Here is a 17,987-nt window from a genome sequence, read left to right as displayed (position 1 = left end):
ATTAATGTATAATAATTAAATAAAACTAAAAATAAGAGATGCAAAAATGGTCCTTGTAGTTTGGTAAAAATACATAGTTATATAAATAGTCTATGAGAATAAAATTGTCATTTTAAAAAAGTTAACAGTTAAACTGTTAAAGTTAACAATATAGGGACAAAAACTGCATAAGGTATCCAAAATTGGACCAGTGATGCACCATCAAACGATTTTGGACCAAAATCATTTACTTTTGACAACCATAGAGACCGTTTTTTTCCATTTTGTCATTTTTTTAAGAATTTATTTCATTTTTTATGACATTCTGTTAGAATATGATAATTGTATTAAAATGTATAAGACTATTATTCTGTAAGAATATGTATATATCTACATTCAGATGTCCATGAATATACAAAGATCGTGTTATTTTTCAACTAATGTTTCAAGAAATTAATTTAATTAAAATATGTATTCTGTCAAAAATATATATCATGACATTTTTATATAATATCATTCTAACATAATGTCATTTTGACAAAATAAAATTGGATATAATTAAAAAATTATGTTAGAATTAAAATTGAATTAGCTAAAAAATTCAGAATTTTTAAATCAAGAGAATTAATTATCCCAAAAAATATGAAGTTTTTTTTTAAATAAATTTATCTTAATAACTAAAATACTTTTATAGTGAAATTAGATGATGTTTTCTATTATATTTAATTTAATAATATTTATTAATCACTTTCTTAAAATAACTAAAAATCAATCTTATATCCACACAATAGTTAGTTAGAATATAATAATCTAACCCTATTAATTAGTTAAAAGGATGTTGCTTGTATTGATAAGAAGTTCAAAACAAAGTTATATGATCTTAACCATAGAACGAACATCATAACTGTTAGATCAAAACATCAATTAAGATTTATAACAATTACTTGATGGTTACATACTGTTATAAAAGTCATGCCACCTAATGTATTAGATGAACTTTAGGGAGTGTTTGGGATTCCTTTTCAAAGGGAAAATTCTTTTTGTAGAAAACCTTTTTCCAAAAGACGTTTAAAAAGTGTTTGGTATTTTTTTTGCTTTTCCAACCTTAAGAGTTCAAAAAGATACAAAAAGTCACAGATGTATAACTTTTGCAAATACTAGTTTTTATGCTTTAGTAAAAGTTGGTTTTAAAAGTCATTTTCCACTTACCAAACAATTTTTGGACTTTTCTAACTCGCTGAAAAAGTTAAATTTTCAAAAAGTTGATTTAAAAAGGAAAAAAAAAACACCCCTAAAACTGAATTAGGTTGTTAGATCCTATAATTTGGTTTTATGTTAGAATTCATCCTAATATCAATAAATAATTATATTATGTTTGGATATTTACCTTAAAGTTATATTTTGTTATTTAATATGAAATTGAGACCTTGTATTTGTTTTAATACTATACTATTTTGGAATAGAATTACAAGTCTCTTTTATGTTAGAGAACATGGCATAATGACTTTAAATCTTATATGACTTATAAAATAGATAACAAAAATGTTGTTTTGTAGTATGTTTAAACAAATTAATATTTTTAAGTTAATAATAAAAATATAAAAAATTATGATGAAATCATAATTAATTGAAAAATAAATTATAAAAAAATACGTACATATTAATAATTATTTAATTAATCTACTTTAATAAATGAAGATTTTTTTTGCCACTTGTCACATTTTTATTCAATTTGTCAAGTGTTATTTTGTGGTTATTTTGAATTAATTTATATTCCACATGTCATTTTATGGTTTTTCTATTTTATTAAATTCAACATAGTATTTAAATACAATAATAAATGCATATTAATTTTTTTAATGAACTTTTTTTAATTTTCAAAATTACTAAATTAAAGCTTCATTATTCTATATTTTTCTCATTTTTCTTATAAATTCAAACTGTCAAATGTTTAGAATTTTATATTTATTTTTTTCTTTTAAATAAACCTATATAATACATGGATCTCATATCTAGTAATAAATTATATAATAACTTAGTAATATACTAATTTAAAAGCCCTTGTGAGCAATAGTTTATATTTCCTTTGTTCCTATTGATAGATATTTTTTTAAATACGTCTGATTCCACCGCCATTATAACCAATAAAACGGGGATTAATGTGCATCTCCACCACTTCATTCCTAGAAAAACCACCGCCCACTGCTCATATGCACAACCTCTTCATACCAATACCCAGTTTATCTCAATGTGTCACCTCCTTTCCCACTATCTATCTTCTCCATTGTTCCTCACATATCTCGATGGTCAGTTTTTCTATCGATTCATTCTCATCGTCACTGTCTACTTCTTGCTTTCTCCGTTGTTACACAAAAAAGCAGTCGGCTTCAGAGAGTAAACATCCCATAATCTGTTCTCCCGGTAAATCACCGCACACCCTCATAAACTTGTTGTTGTTTGTCTTAGTTCTCCATTCGTTCCTTGATCCACAGATGCAGTAAAAAAGGTATACTCTTCTTCTTCCCTGATTCTCTGTTTTCATGTAATGGTTACACTTTCATAAACACCATTTTTTGGTGATAGGGCTTGATTCGCCAACAATGGTGATTTCCCCACACTCACTCATGCCTTTAAATAGATTTTTATGTCTATGGTATCTATCACTTCAATCTTCAGCTTTCAGATTACATTATCTGAGCCCTAATTTCTTCCCTATTTTCGATTCTGGAATATGCAAACGTAATTGATGTGCACAAAAGTACCCACTAATTTTAATATTTATAACCTAACAAACTTAGACTATCTATGCACTTATAGGCAGTGTACCTAGTCAGATTACAGTATAGCTTAGGTAAGTCGGGTGTCGATCACAGGGAACGGTGGATTAATTTAATATATTTGATTATAGGTTATAGATCACACGGAAATAATAAAGAAAATGGTTTAATAAATCTCAAACTAACAATTAACAACTCTCGATAAACTAACAGGAAAGCATATCTCTTCAGGTACTTTGGTTTAGATAAATTACACCTTAAAACATAGACAATTGCATACACAAATTCATTTATTCAATGTTCACCGATTCCTAAAATGATTAGATTCGCGTTCACTATAACTAATCCTTTAGCAAACAAGTCAATTTAAACAGTGATCAGTTGATTAAACTAACATGCTTCCTAGTGTTCAGTTCGTATCAAGCAAGACTTGTAAATATAATTAATCGAATTACTAATTCAATTTAACCTCTTGTTGATGGTCATCAAACAAGGCTCACACATTAACTTACTTATTCTCAAATTAATTCTGGTTTCACATTCGTTATTTCTAGTCTTATAATCTCGATGGTCATCAAAAATCATAAGAGACAAGCAAATCAAGCATATGTTCATACAACTTAATTCACTTAACAATTAACAGAAAATAATCATCATTAACACATGAGGATCTTTTAACAAGCTTGGCAAGATAAATTAAACACAAATAAACTATTCAATATAGCAATTAGTCTAATAATCAAAGCTTCATTCAATCATAAACGCAAAGTAAAAGGTTTTTACACCCAAATCAGAAACTAAATACAGAAAAGTACCACAATGGAATGCTAAACATGGTCACGTCAGCAATCCATATGATAACCGACATGTATCCGCTCTCCAATCCTTCCGATCTCCGCTCCCGTTAGCTTAACGGCCTTCCGGCCGCCTTCTAGACCCTCAAAACGGCTTAACAGAAGTTAATTGTCGACTAAATTAGGTTAGAAGTCGCCTCCAATTGATCTGTGGAATTATCTTTAAATATACGAACCGACTCGTCGAGTCAAGTGGTGACTCGTCGAGTCCCTCTCACATTCCCCGTATTGCGATAACTCTCTGGGATCCCCAGTCATTATCTTCTCGATTCTTCGATTGAACTCGCCGAGTAGACGATCTGACTCGCCGAGTCGATGCCTTTTTCAGTGTTTTTCTTCTTTATTCCATTCTCAATCTTCTAACTGTTTCTCCCGCTTCCTTTCGCTTCCGAGCTTCATCTTTGGACTGAAAAACATAATTTAACACTTTTAAGTACCTTTTGTCCATAATATGCGATAATTAAGTTAACAAATGAATACTTAATATGAACTAATTATGCACATATCAAAATACCCCACACTTGTCTTTTGCTTGCCCTCAAGCAAAACTGAATTTTAACACATTAGAATTATGTATAACAACTCCAATCTAACCCAGCCATTATGCCAAGACCGCAACGCATGCATTTGTGTCTAAAATTTTCCTAATAACCCCCCCATATTCCAAATACTCACAATCCTCATAAACATTCACCCACTCACCACGAACTATGCTCATTTTATGCAACCCTCCGAATCCATCCGCAGAAAACCTCTTTACCCTCAAGCTATTTTTAATTGAGCAACCCATGCATACATATTCTAGAATTACAACTTTTCGATACCATTATGGAGCTCTTTTGAATTCTTCACTTTCTGGATAATTTGATCTTTGATATCTTTGAATTCACCACCTTTATTGTTTGATTTTCGGGTATCTTCAATTTTTTGAATTTCTTGGAATTTTGATCTTTTGATCTTCACTTTATTTGCTCCAAAATTCCTATAACTTTTCATGCAATTCTTTTTTTTTTCATGTATTTCTCAATATATATTTTTTTTCACTCAAATCCCTACATGCTTAAGCAGGGGCGCTCAATCTCAACCTTTATTGGCTAATGATAAAAATTTTCCTGGATACATTTCAGGTTTAGGCTGCTAAACATATTGCATCCCTCAGGCTGAGCAAGATTGTGTTTTTATCTCATGATTTCACTGAAATAAGGAAGCCACAAATGCACTAGAACGTGTATAGGTTCAACTAAACATTTGGGTTATCATGCAATTATCAACACAACTCTAACATGGAATCCTAATTTTTTTTTTTTTTACCAAAAATTTCTAAATAAATCCTAAGTAATACTTTTGGTATGCAAAATTTTAAAATTAACCTAAATTAAGACTCTAGATTTTCTATTATGTAACCAACCCCCTACCCTACACTTATTTGATGCAATGCCCTCATTGCATATTATGCCATAAAAATAAACTAAAGAGGGAATTGAAACAAACTCCCCTGGAATAGCAGTCGATAGGCTGATCACTCTCATTTAAGCTACAACTTTAATCAACTTTAGACATGGTAACATCTCATCCATGCCTTGGGTGTCAAAACTCGTGTGGGTTGCTCCAAATACGCGGAAATCAGTGTAAGATCTTCAAGAATGGATATGGAAGAATAAGTGAGCAAGTGGAACAAGTAGCAGCATCAAATCAGCAGTCCGTCGGTATAACATTTGAACGACTCGTCGAGTCTTATGGTGGACTCGTCAAGTACCAGCGCGCCTTCTCAGAATATGTAGAAATACAAGGCGACTCGTCGAGTCAGCTTAGTGCACTCGTCGAGTAGGCCACTGAACGAAAAAACTTGGTATTTTGCAACTGTTTTATCCTCTAAAAACGTCTCTAACTCTTCCCCATGTTTAGACTCAATTGCTCATACCCCTAAGGACCGGACTCGACACTTTGACTTTAAAGTTCCACCTCCTTGACTCTCTTTCTCACTTTGATTCCATGACTCTAAACCCATTTGAAGCTAGTACTCCTAATCCAATTCTGAAAGCATCTGAAGGGTAAAAGTTTTGCAAAGATCTAAAACATCAAGAGCATCAACATGGAAAACAAAATTTAAACAAACTAAAAATAAAAATAAAAACTCACTAAAATAAATAAAAAAAAAAACAAAATAACTAAAAAGGATATCACGATCACTCGACTTCGTCGAAATTAAGTTACAATTGTTGATTAAATCCCTTGCATGCAAGAGGTGGTTTGTGAAAACAAAAACTTTCGGGACCTGTCAGACTATTTCCTTTGTTTTCTTTGCAACATTAACTAAAAGTAGAACAAGAAGTGACCAAACTAGTCAAGAACAACAAGAGCTCGGTCTTCCACTTAACCACCACGACACGCCTTGCTATACTACGCCTCATAGATCGAGTTGGACAAATCAACAAAGTAGTAGACTAAACAAGTCAAGAATTCCCTAATCGCTTGCAATCTCGAAACCCATGCAAAAAGTAAAACCAAACAATGTGTATGATCACGAATTCCTGCACATAGCAACAAAAACCTTCCCAACAAGTGACATAATATCATCGAAAATAAAATAAAAATAAAAAATAAAAAAACTAACTAAACACAAATAACGAATAATCAAATAAACTAAATTAATTGAAAGCCGTTCCCCGGCAATGGCGCCAAAAACTTGATGTGCACAAAAGTACCCACTAATTTTAATATTTATAACCTAACAAACTTAGACTATCTATGCACTTATAGGCAGTGTACCTAGTCAGATTACAGTATAGCTTAGGTAAGTCGGGTGTCAATCACAGGGAACGGTGGATTAATTTAATATATTTGATTATAGGTTATAGATCACACGGAAATAATAAAGAAAATGGTTTAATAAATCTCAAACTAACAATTAACAACTCTCGATAAACTAACAGGAAAGCATATCTCTTCAGGTACTTTGGTTTAGATAAATTACACCTTAAAACATAGACAATTGCATACACAAATTCATTTATTCAATGTTCACCGATTCCTAAAATGATTAGATTCGCGTTCACTATAACTAATCCTTTAGCAAACAAGTCAATTTAAACAGTGATCAGTTGATTAAACTAACATGCTTCCTAGTGTTCAGTTCGTATCAAGCAAGACTTGTAAATATAATTAATCGAATTACTAATTCAATTTAACCTCTTGTTGATGGTCATCAAACAAGGCTCACACATTAACTTACTTATTCTCAAATTAATTCTGGTTTCACATTCGTTATTTCTAGTCTTATAATCTCGATGGTCATCAAAAATCATAAGAGACAAGCAAATCAAGCATATGTTCATACAACTTAATTCACTTAACAATTAACAGAAAATAATCATCATTAACACATGAGGATCTTTTAACAAGCTTGGCAAGATAAATTAAACACAAATAAACTATTCAATATAGCAATTAGTCTAATAATCAAAGCTTCATTCAATCATAAACGCAAAGTAAAAGGTTTTTACACCCAAATCAGAAACTAAATACAGAAAAGTACCACAATGGAATGCTAAACATGGTCACGTCAGCAATCCATATGATAACCGACATGTATCCGCTCTCCAATCCTTCCGATCTCCGCTCCCGTTAGCTTAACGGCCTTCCGGCCGCCTTCTAGACCCTCAAAACGGCTTAACAGAAGTTAATTGTCGACTAAATTAGGTTAGAAGTCGCCTCCAATTGATCTGTGGAATTATCTTTAAATATACGAACCGACTCGTCGAGTCAAGTGGTGACTCGTCGAGTCCCTCTCACATTCCCCGTATTGCGATAACTCTCTGGGATCCCCAGTCATTATCTTCTCGATTCTTCGATTGAACTCGCCGAGTAGACGATCTGACTCGCCGAGTCGATGCCTTTTTCAGTGTTTTTCTTCTTTATTCCATTCTCAATCTTCTAACTGTTTCTCCCGCTTCCTTTCGCTTCCGAGCTTCATCTTTGGACTGAAAAACATAATTTAACACTTTTAAGTACCTTTTGTCCATAATATGCGATAATTAAGTTAACAAATGACAAAACTGCAAATTTGGTCCTTGTGGTTTGGCAAAACCTTTGGATGGGGTCCAAAAAGTTTCCAGCTTGCACCAAAGGTCCAAAATCAAGGTTTTCATGGGTTTATAGTCCATTCCATCATTGACCGTTTGTTTGGGGCCGTTAGTGCCTTCACGTGCCCTCCATGTGAGGGCATTTTGGTCATTTTAGGTCGTAGCCTCCGTTGCCGCCACTTCAATTAATTAGATTGCAGACTGTACTCACTCCTTCGTCTTCTACTCATACCTCTTGATTCAAACGCAAAAACCCTAACGATCGTCTGAAAATTGGATTGTGTTCCTGCTTTTGAAAATGTGGGGACTTAGAAATGTTGGAGAGATTGTCAACGTTCAAGAAGTTTATGGTAAGATTCAAACTTAGAAAAACTCTGTATTTTATGATCAAGCTTCAAAATTTGAAAAACTATAACTAACAATCGTCTCTTTCTGTTTTGAAGCTGGTTACCCCAACATATTCTCTATTGAACTTCATCACGGAGGGAGTTTCACAAAGTTTCCAAATATCAGGTATATTAATGGCCAAGTAAGGTACTTTGATGTTGTCGACATTGATGAATTTTCTGTTCATGAACTAGACTTGATGATGAGAGAATTAGGGTATGATGGTACTGAAATCATGTATTACCATTTCCGTTTGCCTAATGAAGGATTTGACTTTGGACTCCGAGCATTAGGTAACGATGATGATGTGCGTAATCTCTCACGGTATGTTACCCATAATAACAAAATGATTAAAGTGTACACAGAGCATGGTCAAACGAACTTGCTTACATATTTTATGTCCCCAACTGGTCCAAGAAGGGTTATAATAGAAGACATGGAGAAGCAGGATTCCATTAGACCCTCATCACCTGTAGTTGCTCATGAAGTGGTAACTCCAATCCAAATTGATGTTGGTGAGGGTGATTTAGGGTTAGCATTAACCTTATACAAATCAGCAACACCTGAATTTAGTAGGTCTAAAGGTTGGAAAAATAGTAAAGGGGCATCGTCTTGTAGTACAAAGCTTAACTTGGATTGGGAAGGTGCTGAAAAAACAATGGCAAGTGGTGAAGTTGATAAGTGTAAGGGTGTAGAAGGATTTGTAGATGAATTTGTTGTAGTCGATGCAGAAAAAGAGTTAAACAAAGAGATTGATGTGAATGAAGAACTTGATGTGAACAAATCCAATGGTGAGGGTGTAGAAGGATTTGCAGATGAGGGGTATAGAGTTGTCATGGATAATGATCCTCAAGGAGTCAATGAATTTTCAACTAACATCAACATAGATGATGAGTTAATGACAAACTTTCAACCTTTTGAAGACCAAGATAGCATCCCATTTAATGGGTTTGAAGGCCAAGATAACATTCCTTTCAATGATGAGTGGAGACAAGAGGAGCCTGATGACATTGATTTTGAGAATCAAAACAGTGAAGATGAAGATAGTGACTTTATGATTGATGAGGACAACATAATTGAAGATGTTGACGTTGACATGGAGGATTTCAATCTAAATATTGATACAGAAGCAGAGTTCAATGGATGTCAAAGAATGGGTGGTCAAAGAAATGAAGATAGTGATGAAGAAGATGATTTGGAGGTAATTGACAATGACGAGTGGGATTCATTAAGTGAGGACTCAGGGGACAACAGGAAAAGAAGAGAAATGATCAAAGAGCTGGGGAAACAAACCTTATGTTCTGCTGGTGAGGTGCACAAGGTAGCTTTTCATATTGGGCAGAAATATAAAGCCAAGAAAGAATTGAAAGACAAAATTGACCTGCATGCTTTAGAGACAAGGAGGAATATCTCATTCACAAAAAACGACAAGAGTAGATTGACAGCTGTTTGTGATGGAACTGTAGTTTTAAATGCAAGTGGGGTAGGTTGACCTACCTCTGGGAAAAAGGTAAAGGGTAAAGATGTAAACTCAAATAAAGTTAAATGCACATGGAAACTTCATGCATCTAGGTCAAGTGAACAGGACTATTGGTTTGTTAAGACCTATAATCAGAAACACATCTGCCTCCAAACACGAAAAATCAGATCTTGCACAGCAACATTTCTTTCCAAACGTATTATGGATCAGATTGAAGCTAATCCTGGACTGCCTGTTCGTGCCCTACAAGAGCAACTCCAATCAACTTATGGAGTTAGCATATCAGAAGAGAAAGCATTTAGGGCAAAAGCATTAGCCACCAAAAATGTTGCAGGGGATTACGTAAAGCAATATGCAGCTTTGAGAGACTATGTACTAGAGCTACAAAAGACAAATGAAGGTACAACTGTAAAGATTGATGTGGTTTCAGAACCTGTGGTTTCATCCCCAACCAGGCAATTCAGAAGGATATACGTGTGTTTAGGTCCTTTGAAGAAAGGTTTTAAGGCAGGTTTGAGAGAATTTTTAGGCTTAGATGGAGCCTTCATGAAGGGACCTTTCCCAGGTCAAATACTAAGTGCAGTTGGTGTTGATTCCAACAATGGAACCTACCCATTGGCATATGCTGTTGTTGAAAGTGAAAACACTTCAAGTTGGAAATGGTTTCTTCAGTGTCTTGCAGAAGATCTTGACTTGTCTTCAAATTCCAACTTCACCTTTATCAGTGATAGACAGAAGGTACTATAGTTACATTTAATATTGCATACTAGTTGCATTACAGACTAATTTCTTATTTTGTTTTGGTGACAACAGGGTCTTCTACCAGCCATAGAACAATTGTTCCCTAATGCAGAACACAGGTTCTGTATTAGACACATATACCAGAACATGAGGATCAGATTTAAGACTACAGAATACAAGGAGTATTTTTGGAGGTGTGCTACAGCCACCACCATACCAGAGTTTGAAGCTGTAATGGTAGAGCTAAGGAATTATGACATAGAAGCATATCAGTGGCTCTTGAAAATCCCTCCACATCATTGGGCTAGAAGTCATTTTTCAGGTATTTTCTCAATTTGTTGTCTTATTTTTTACTGTAGTATAGATATACACTAACTGTTGTTTTGTTAATGAACTATTAGGAAGGGCAATTTCAGACATGTTATTGAATAACCTTTGTGAAGTGTTCAATAGCAAACTTGTTAAAGGGAGAGACAAACCCATTATCAGTTGTTTGGAGTTCATCAGAGAGTACCTTATGAAGAGAGTATGCAATGTGATGAAGGTGTTAAACAAGTGTCAAGGTCCATTAACTCCAACTGGTACTAGGATTTTGGAATCAAACACAACACTAGCTAGTAAGTATCATGCACGATGGAATGGGGGACAAAAGTATCAGGTTAAAGGTCCATGGAATGATCAACATGTGGTGGACATGGAGAAAAGGGAGTGTAGTTGTAGAAAGTGGGAGCTTACTGGAATTCCTTGCAAACATGCAATTGCAAGCCTAAATGAAATGGCAGACAATAATGAAAAGGTGGGAGAACTATACACCTATGTGCATAAGGTGTATTGGCTTGATACATGGAAAGAGATGTACTCCTTCAAGGTGGAGCCTATCAAAGGTAGAGCCATGTGGCCTAAGAGTGACTGCCCAACAACTCTTGTGCCTCCACCACACAACAAAGCTATAGGCAGGCCAAAAAAGAAAAGAAGGATTACAGCAGAGGAAAGGATTGAAATCCAGCAACGTAAGAGGCAAGCAAACAGTCAAAGTCAAAATGATAATGAAACTCAATCACTGAGCAGGAAGTTTTTGACTGTGACATGTAGTAAGTGTAAGCAAAAAGGTCACAATGCCAGGACCTGCAAGGCCAAAGATGGGAATTGATGTTTAAGTACTTTTTATGTTTGTGAAGACTTGTTAATGCACTTTAGTTGCTACTTTGTTGCCTTTTTTTGATCCATTTTGATAATGTACTTTGATGCCCTTATGATAATGTACTTTAATGCCCTTTGTTGGTAATGATTGTGTTTTGGCATTTATCTGTTATGGTCCCCTTTTGGTAATGTTGTTTGTTATTTGTTTATGTTGTACTGTCAAAGCATGAAGATGTTATGGCAATGTACTTAATGTATGCATATAAAACAATTACAATTGCATATTCAAACGTACAGAAAAACCATTACACTTGCATATCATGTCAAGATCAAACCTTTATAATTTCATATTCATAAAAGGATAAAACCATTACACTTCCCATTGTCATAAAAGCATTACATATACAATGATCCAAAAGATAACACTTTTAAGTGGTTACTACCAACAAAAACATATATAAACCACAATTAAACCTTCTAGCACCAAAAGACCACATTTTTAAGTGGTTACTACCAACAAAAAAGTCCTAACCTCTAATTCCTATTTCCAAAACAGCACAAACAACAGAAACAAAACCCACGAGACAAGCAAACACATCTTCAGCTGGCCCACTTCAACCTCATACCTATTCATTGTTCTCAACAGTCCTGGTATGATAACAGTTGATCTTTGACACATAGGGGGATCGAACCACCCCAAAAATCCACATCTGGATCCCTACAAGAATACATTAAAGTAGAAGAGTTATTGCATCACTATCGAAATATCATAACCTAATATGAGTTTGTTTACCATTTTAGGGCATGCATAGAAACGACGACCAGGGTTTCGTGAAGTCCATGAGGTTCGCACAACAGCAACGTTCCCACAGAAGCAGAGCATCATTTTTGAATCTCGTAGCAGTAGAAGTAGACGAGACACGAAGAAGAAGAATCCTTTGAGAGACGAAGAAGCCCTTTTTGTTGCTTCTCTGTAAATAAAAATGAAGAAGAAGAAGACGATTGCGTATGAGTATGTATATAAAACTAGGACCTAAAATGACCAAAATGCCCTCACATGGAGGGCACGTGAAGGCACTAACGGCCCCAAACAAACGGTCAATGACGGAATGGACTAAAAACCCATGAAAACCTTGATTTTGGACCTTTGGTGCAAGCTGGAAACTTTTTGGACCCATCCAAAGGTTTTGCCAAACCACAAGGACCAAATTTGCAGTTTTGTCTTAACAAATGAATACTTAATATGAACTAATTATGCACATATCAGTAATTTCTAAAATATTACTAATCTAAAAAGCTATGGATTTGGAGTTGGAAAATATCGGAAGAGAGAAAAAAGAGGTGATTCATTGCCTCATGTACTCTTTCGTTCAGGTAACTCCGTTTTTTCATCGACTGTGTCTTTCGTTTGAGATATGAATTTGTTTTGGGAAATTTCCATCTTCCATTTTCCCCTAATAGGATTCTCCCCACCGCCTCTCTATATCTCCATCGGCGTGGAATCGACTTCATTTCCTCCTTGCTTTCTACTTCGGTGCAACAACGCAACGAGGACACAGGTAATTTTTGATTTTACAAATTAGGGGCCCAGTTCTTTTTTTTTGGGTCGATTTGTTTCACTAAATCATTTCGATTTCATCTTCATCTGCTAATGTTTATTCAAGATCAAAACACCCCCAAATGACTTTTATTAATTTATACACTTAGGCTATGTTTGGCACACTAGCTGAAAAACTAGTTGTTAGCTGAAAAGCTAGTTGTTAAATAAAAAGCTAGCTGATAGCTAAAAAGCTAGCTGATAAAAAATAACATTTGGTAAAACTAGCTGAAATATATAAAATTACATAAAAGGACATATAAGAATATGTGTTCATATAATTAATTAAGGGCTGTATTTGGAAAATTTAAAAAAAACTCCTAAAAAACTAGTCTAAATAGATTTTCAAAAAGCTAGCTTATAAGCTGCTTTTCGGCTAACCAAACACGACAACATAAAAAAGCTCAAAAAATAAGCTAGCTTATCAGCTAGCTGTGGCGCGCCAAACATAGCCTTAGACATCATGGAAAATTGTATCATGTGAAAAGAATTATATCTGTAGATATTATTAAGAATTTAAATATAATTTAAATTATTAAGCAAATCTTGACCATTTACTTGGAAGAATAGACAATAAAACGTGATTTGAAAATGAAACTGTAACACCCAAAGTTTTGAAGGCCAAGAAAGGAAAGAAAACCTTAATGTTAATGGGGGAATCGGCGAGTCCAAGGAGGAACTCGGCGAGTCCGAGCGGGATCCAGGTCAAGGAGTAAGTGACCGACTCGGCGAGTCGGCCAAGGTGACTCGGCGAGTCTGGTCTGTGCGTGGAAAACCCTAAATTCGGGACTTGGAGCCTATATAAACGTCGTAATCTTCTTCCTAGGGTTCCTTACTGCCTCTTAAGCCCTGGATATCAAACCCTAGCCGCCATATCCTCTATTTAAGCCATTTATTGCCTTCAAGAGTGCATTAAGCTTGGAGAAAGAAGAAGAATCTTGAGAGTGCAAGAAGGGGGCTGTAGATCCGGGATTGGGAAGACATTTCTGAGCTTTTGGAGGTATAAACTAGTTCCTGGACCCTTTTTGCATCTAAATTTATGTGTGGTTGTTGGGGCTCTTTAGCCATAATGATATTATTTTGAGTTAGGAGCCGGATCTGGAGTTGTTACTTCAGATCCAAGTGTGTTATGGACTAGAGAAGCATAAAGTATCAGCCCTTGAGTCGATTTTGAAGCCCCTTGGCCTTAAACCCTAGTTTATGGTGCTTTTTGCCTAGATCTCCCTCTCTACACGTAAAGTTTGCAACTTTACGTGGGGGATAGGCTTGGGAAGGTAGATCTATAGTTTGGAGTCCATGCATGACTAGAAAGTCCTCTGCATGTAAGTAGATCCGAATGGACTCGGCGAGTCCTTTGAGTGGACTCGGCGAGTAGCATGAAGATAAGGAGGAACTCGACGAGTGGGATGAACAGCTCGTCGAGTCGGATGAAGATGGGCATGAACTCGGCGAGTTGGATGAACAACTCGGCGAGTTGGATGAACAACTCGGCGAGTTGGATGAAGATTGCCTTGTGCTCGGCGAGTCTGTTCTTAGACTCGGCGAGTCAGGTCGCGCAGTCCCAAACCCTTCGAGTTAAGACTCGAGTCAGCGAATCGAGCAAGGACTCAGTGAGTTGGACAGGACAGGATTCGGGGATCAGTAGACTCGGCGAGTCAGGGGCTGACTCGGCGAGTCAAGTCGTGATTGGAAGGACTTTGAGCATAGGGACTCGGCGAGTCAGTAAGTGGACTCGGCGAGTAGGGTTGACCTGGAAGGTTGACTTTGACCAGGACTTTGACTTTGGCAAGAGTTGACTTGGTTGACCTTTGAAGGTCAGTTAGACTAAGTGTTATGTTGATATTGGTAGCTCGGGGAGCTAGTGGAGCAGCAGTTCGGAGTCAGTGGTCAGGTAGCGGTCAAAGGGATTAGCAGCAACAGTTCAGCAGTATCAGGTGAGTTTCCCTTTGTATGAATGGGTCTACGGCCACAATGTCGGCCCATGTAGTTATGAGTAGAAGACCCGGGGTTAGCCCTAGGCACAGTATGCTAGTATGATACTCGGGACGAGGTCCAATGATAGAGGGCGAGTGCCCAAGGAATGGTTTATGTGATAGTTTATACTTGTTGTCTGTGTGATACTTGTATGTGCCTGGTAGGGAGGCGAGTGTGGGCGAGGTCCCGTATCTCACCAATAGCAGAGTGTGGATGGTGTTCCATATCTCAGTAGCAGCAGAGCAGGGGGGAGGCCCAAGTCAGGAAAGGAGTGAGTGTGGGCTGGGCCCGTATCTCACTACTAGTAGGAGCATGGACGGGGTTCTGTGACTCATCAGTAGCAGGTCAGGGGCGGGGCCCAGAGATAGGCGAGGCCTTAGGACAATATCCGTTAGTATGTGTTTAGCTTATGTGAGATGTTTATGTGCTATTACATGTTAGTGGGCGAGGCCCTGTGACAGGCGAGGCCTACGTGAAACGGATCTGTATCCGAGCGGGGCTCGAAGCCAGGCGGGGCCTGGAGCGGCGGGGCCGTTGTAGCGGGCGAGGCCCGAGGTAGGGGGCGAGGCCCAGGATAGCGGGCGCGGCCCAGTATGTGCAGTATGTGGTTATGCATGGTATGTGGTAGGGTGGGGAACTCACTAAGCTTCGTGCTTACGGTTTTCAGTTTTGGTTTCAGGTACTTCCGGTAACGGATGATGGAGCTCGGGATGATCGCATGGCACACACCATAGCTTAGACAGCCTGGGAATGTTTACTCTGATAACGAATATGTATTTTGGAAACTAATACTTTGTTTATGTTTGAAAACGATGAGTTTGCTTAACGTAATGTTTTATTAAATGAAATTTTTAGTCTTGAATTTTGGACGTTACAGAAATCATAACGACTCATTCTTCGGTTTAATTTTTTATGGTTTTTTTTTTAAATTTCATTTACTAAATCTGAAAATATGAAATTTAGTTGTATCATTAACCTAAAACTTTTTAACTAAGACTAGAAGAACATGTCTGAGTTGGACCGGAGACGGATATAAAGGTAAAACTTTTGCATATTTTCTTATTGTTTTGAATGCTCATATATAAATATTACTGTTGATGTTTATTGTAGTTATAGTTGTTGATGGGATGTTATTAATGAAAGTTGGTACCATGACTAGTGATACAAGTTCTCGAATGGTAGAAAAGTCACTTAAATGAGATGATGAGAAAATAGAATGACGTTTGCATTATTGCATATGCCTTACAATCCAAGATCCCATGATGCTATTGAAAGTGATGACCTTCAATTTTTGGAATGACACAAAGGAGGAATGTTTCACACACTAGCAGGCATTGATCTCACTCAATTAATAGAATTTAGTTCATGTAGGATCAATAGTTGTAATTGGGCCAATGCCACTATTGGTCAATCCACAAAAATAGGGTATAATTAAATTTGAATTATTAATTTCACTTTTTCAATATTTTTCTATTAAAATGTAGTATTAATTTAGATCCCTATGGTTTGTTAGATATAATGTTGCACTTGCTAATTACACGATTGGTGAGTCATGTCTCATCCATTATGGAGTCTGCAATGCTAAAGATGTTAGTTAAGATCAATTTCACTTAACAAAATGTAATAATCTGCATTCGTTCCCAATAATATTGTCTTTCATTTTTCAATTTTCACATTTCATTTGTAATTTATTCTATTTTTTTTCTTAATATTCAGGCTCTTAAGTTCATAGAATAATGTTGAGATTGGTGCAAATTCATGCATTGATAGAGGTAAGTGAGCTTATATTGTTTTCTTTTTACAAGTTAATACACTTTAAGCCTTGAGGTTTCTAATTATACAAAATGACAAATCTACCCTTTGTGCAGTTGGAGGGATGACAATATTTTGAAGAAAAAAAACGGTTTCCAATTTCTGTTTATGCCAACTTACAGTTTGATGAACAACATGATGAAATAAATACGATTTTCATAACCTTTTAAACCGTTTTATTGTTTTGTAGATCTCTCGAGATGGTGAAATAACCAAACCTCATCATTTTAAGCCTATCAGGTTTTTACGAGGTAGAGCTACTGACAGGTTCATTGTCCAAATGTATACATTGACTTTTCCAATATCTATTATAATCAATTTGTTTACGATTTTCCCCGATTAACTCTATCCTATCATTGCAAAATAATCGATACGGGAGAATATAGTTTCGATTTCTATTTTCCAAAGGTTCTCACCATGAAAAACTGAATTGCTTGGTTGCAGTGTTCATTTGGTTGAACTAAAATATATGACTGAACTTTTTGACATGAAAACTGGCAGTAATGATAAACCGTAACAAAATATGTCTGTAAAATAATATTCCTTTTTTATATTATGATTTCAAATTTTCAGAGTTTTTGAAAGTTGATTTTTGTTATATAAATAACTGATGTTGTAATTGATTTTAGTTATGATATTATCATCATAAGTTGTACTCAAGTGGACAAAAATGACAAGTGGTATAAGTTCCATAGGTCATATTTTAGATTTTTTTTCATGCTTGTCTTTCATATTTCCTTAAAGTACACACAAATACAACAGCGTGCAATAACATTTCTTTTAAAATATACTAGCATTTTATCAATTTTTTTAAACGTAGCATTTCCACTTTTGAAAAATAAGATGGAACTCTCTTTGTGAATAAAAGATACGTTGAGACACCATTTACTTCAAGATAGATAAGGGTGACTGAATTTGTGATGGTGGTAAGATAAGCATTTCTCAGTTGATCTGCTTATTATAGGTTGTGTTACTTTAAAAAAGATGCAAACTTTTGTTAAATATCTAAATTACGAAGACATTATTAGTTGAGATGATGATTTTGTTTGTAAATTGTAATTAATGATGTTTAACTTTTGTGAACAATAGGTCTTAATTTTCTCTCAAGGGGACTAAAATCTTGGATATAATGCGTTGCTACTTTGGTTTGAAGACTTTTGACAA

At 35.5% G+C, this 17,987-nt stretch overlaps 2 protein-coding genes across 6 annotated transcripts; both read left to right on the top strand.

The window, feature by feature from the left end:
• The first annotated feature begins 7,862 nt into the window (after positions 1-7,862).
• On the top strand, positions 7,863-9,631 carry LOC111910350 (uncharacterized). 5 transcript variants are annotated; one of them, XM_042895400.2, is made up of 4 exons: positions 7,872-8,042; positions 8,136-8,205; positions 8,346-8,403; positions 8,500-9,631. In XM_042895400.2, the coding sequence occupies exons 1-4, from the start codon at positions 8,007-8,009 to the stop codon at positions 9,569-9,571; spliced, it is 1,236 nt and encodes a 411-aa protein (XP_042751334.2). In that variant the 5' UTR covers positions 7,872-8,006; the 3' UTR covers positions 9,572-9,631. The 5 variants fall into 5 exon arrangements, with proteins under 5 accessions (XP_023761956.2, XP_023761954.2, XP_042751334.2 ...); XM_023906188.3 differs by having other exon boundaries at positions 7,863-8,042; positions 8,136-8,403; positions 8,500-9,619; XM_042895399.2 differs by having other exon boundaries at positions 8,346-9,630.
• Positions 9,632-9,745: 114 nt separating this feature from the next.
• On the top strand, positions 9,746-11,495 carry LOC128125866 (uncharacterized). Its single transcript, XM_052771762.1, has 3 exons — positions 9,746-10,297; positions 10,373-10,622; positions 10,702-11,495. Exons 1-3 carry the CDS (start codon positions 9,761-9,763, stop codon positions 11,448-11,450), a joined length of 1,536 nt encoding a protein of 511 aa, XP_052627722.1. The 5' UTR covers positions 9,746-9,760; the 3' UTR covers positions 11,451-11,495.
• The last annotated feature ends 6,492 nt before the right edge of the window (positions 11,496-17,987 follow it).

The sequence above is a fragment of the Lactuca sativa genome, chromosome 5 (genome assembly GCF_002870075.4).
Source record: "Lactuca sativa cultivar Salinas chromosome 5, Lsat_Salinas_v11, whole genome shotgun sequence".
Taxonomy (NCBI): domain Eukaryota; kingdom Viridiplantae; phylum Streptophyta; class Magnoliopsida; order Asterales; family Asteraceae; genus Lactuca; species Lactuca sativa.
The sequence above is the reverse complement of the archived record's forward strand: the minus strand, read 5'-3'. Positions and strand labels throughout refer to the sequence as shown.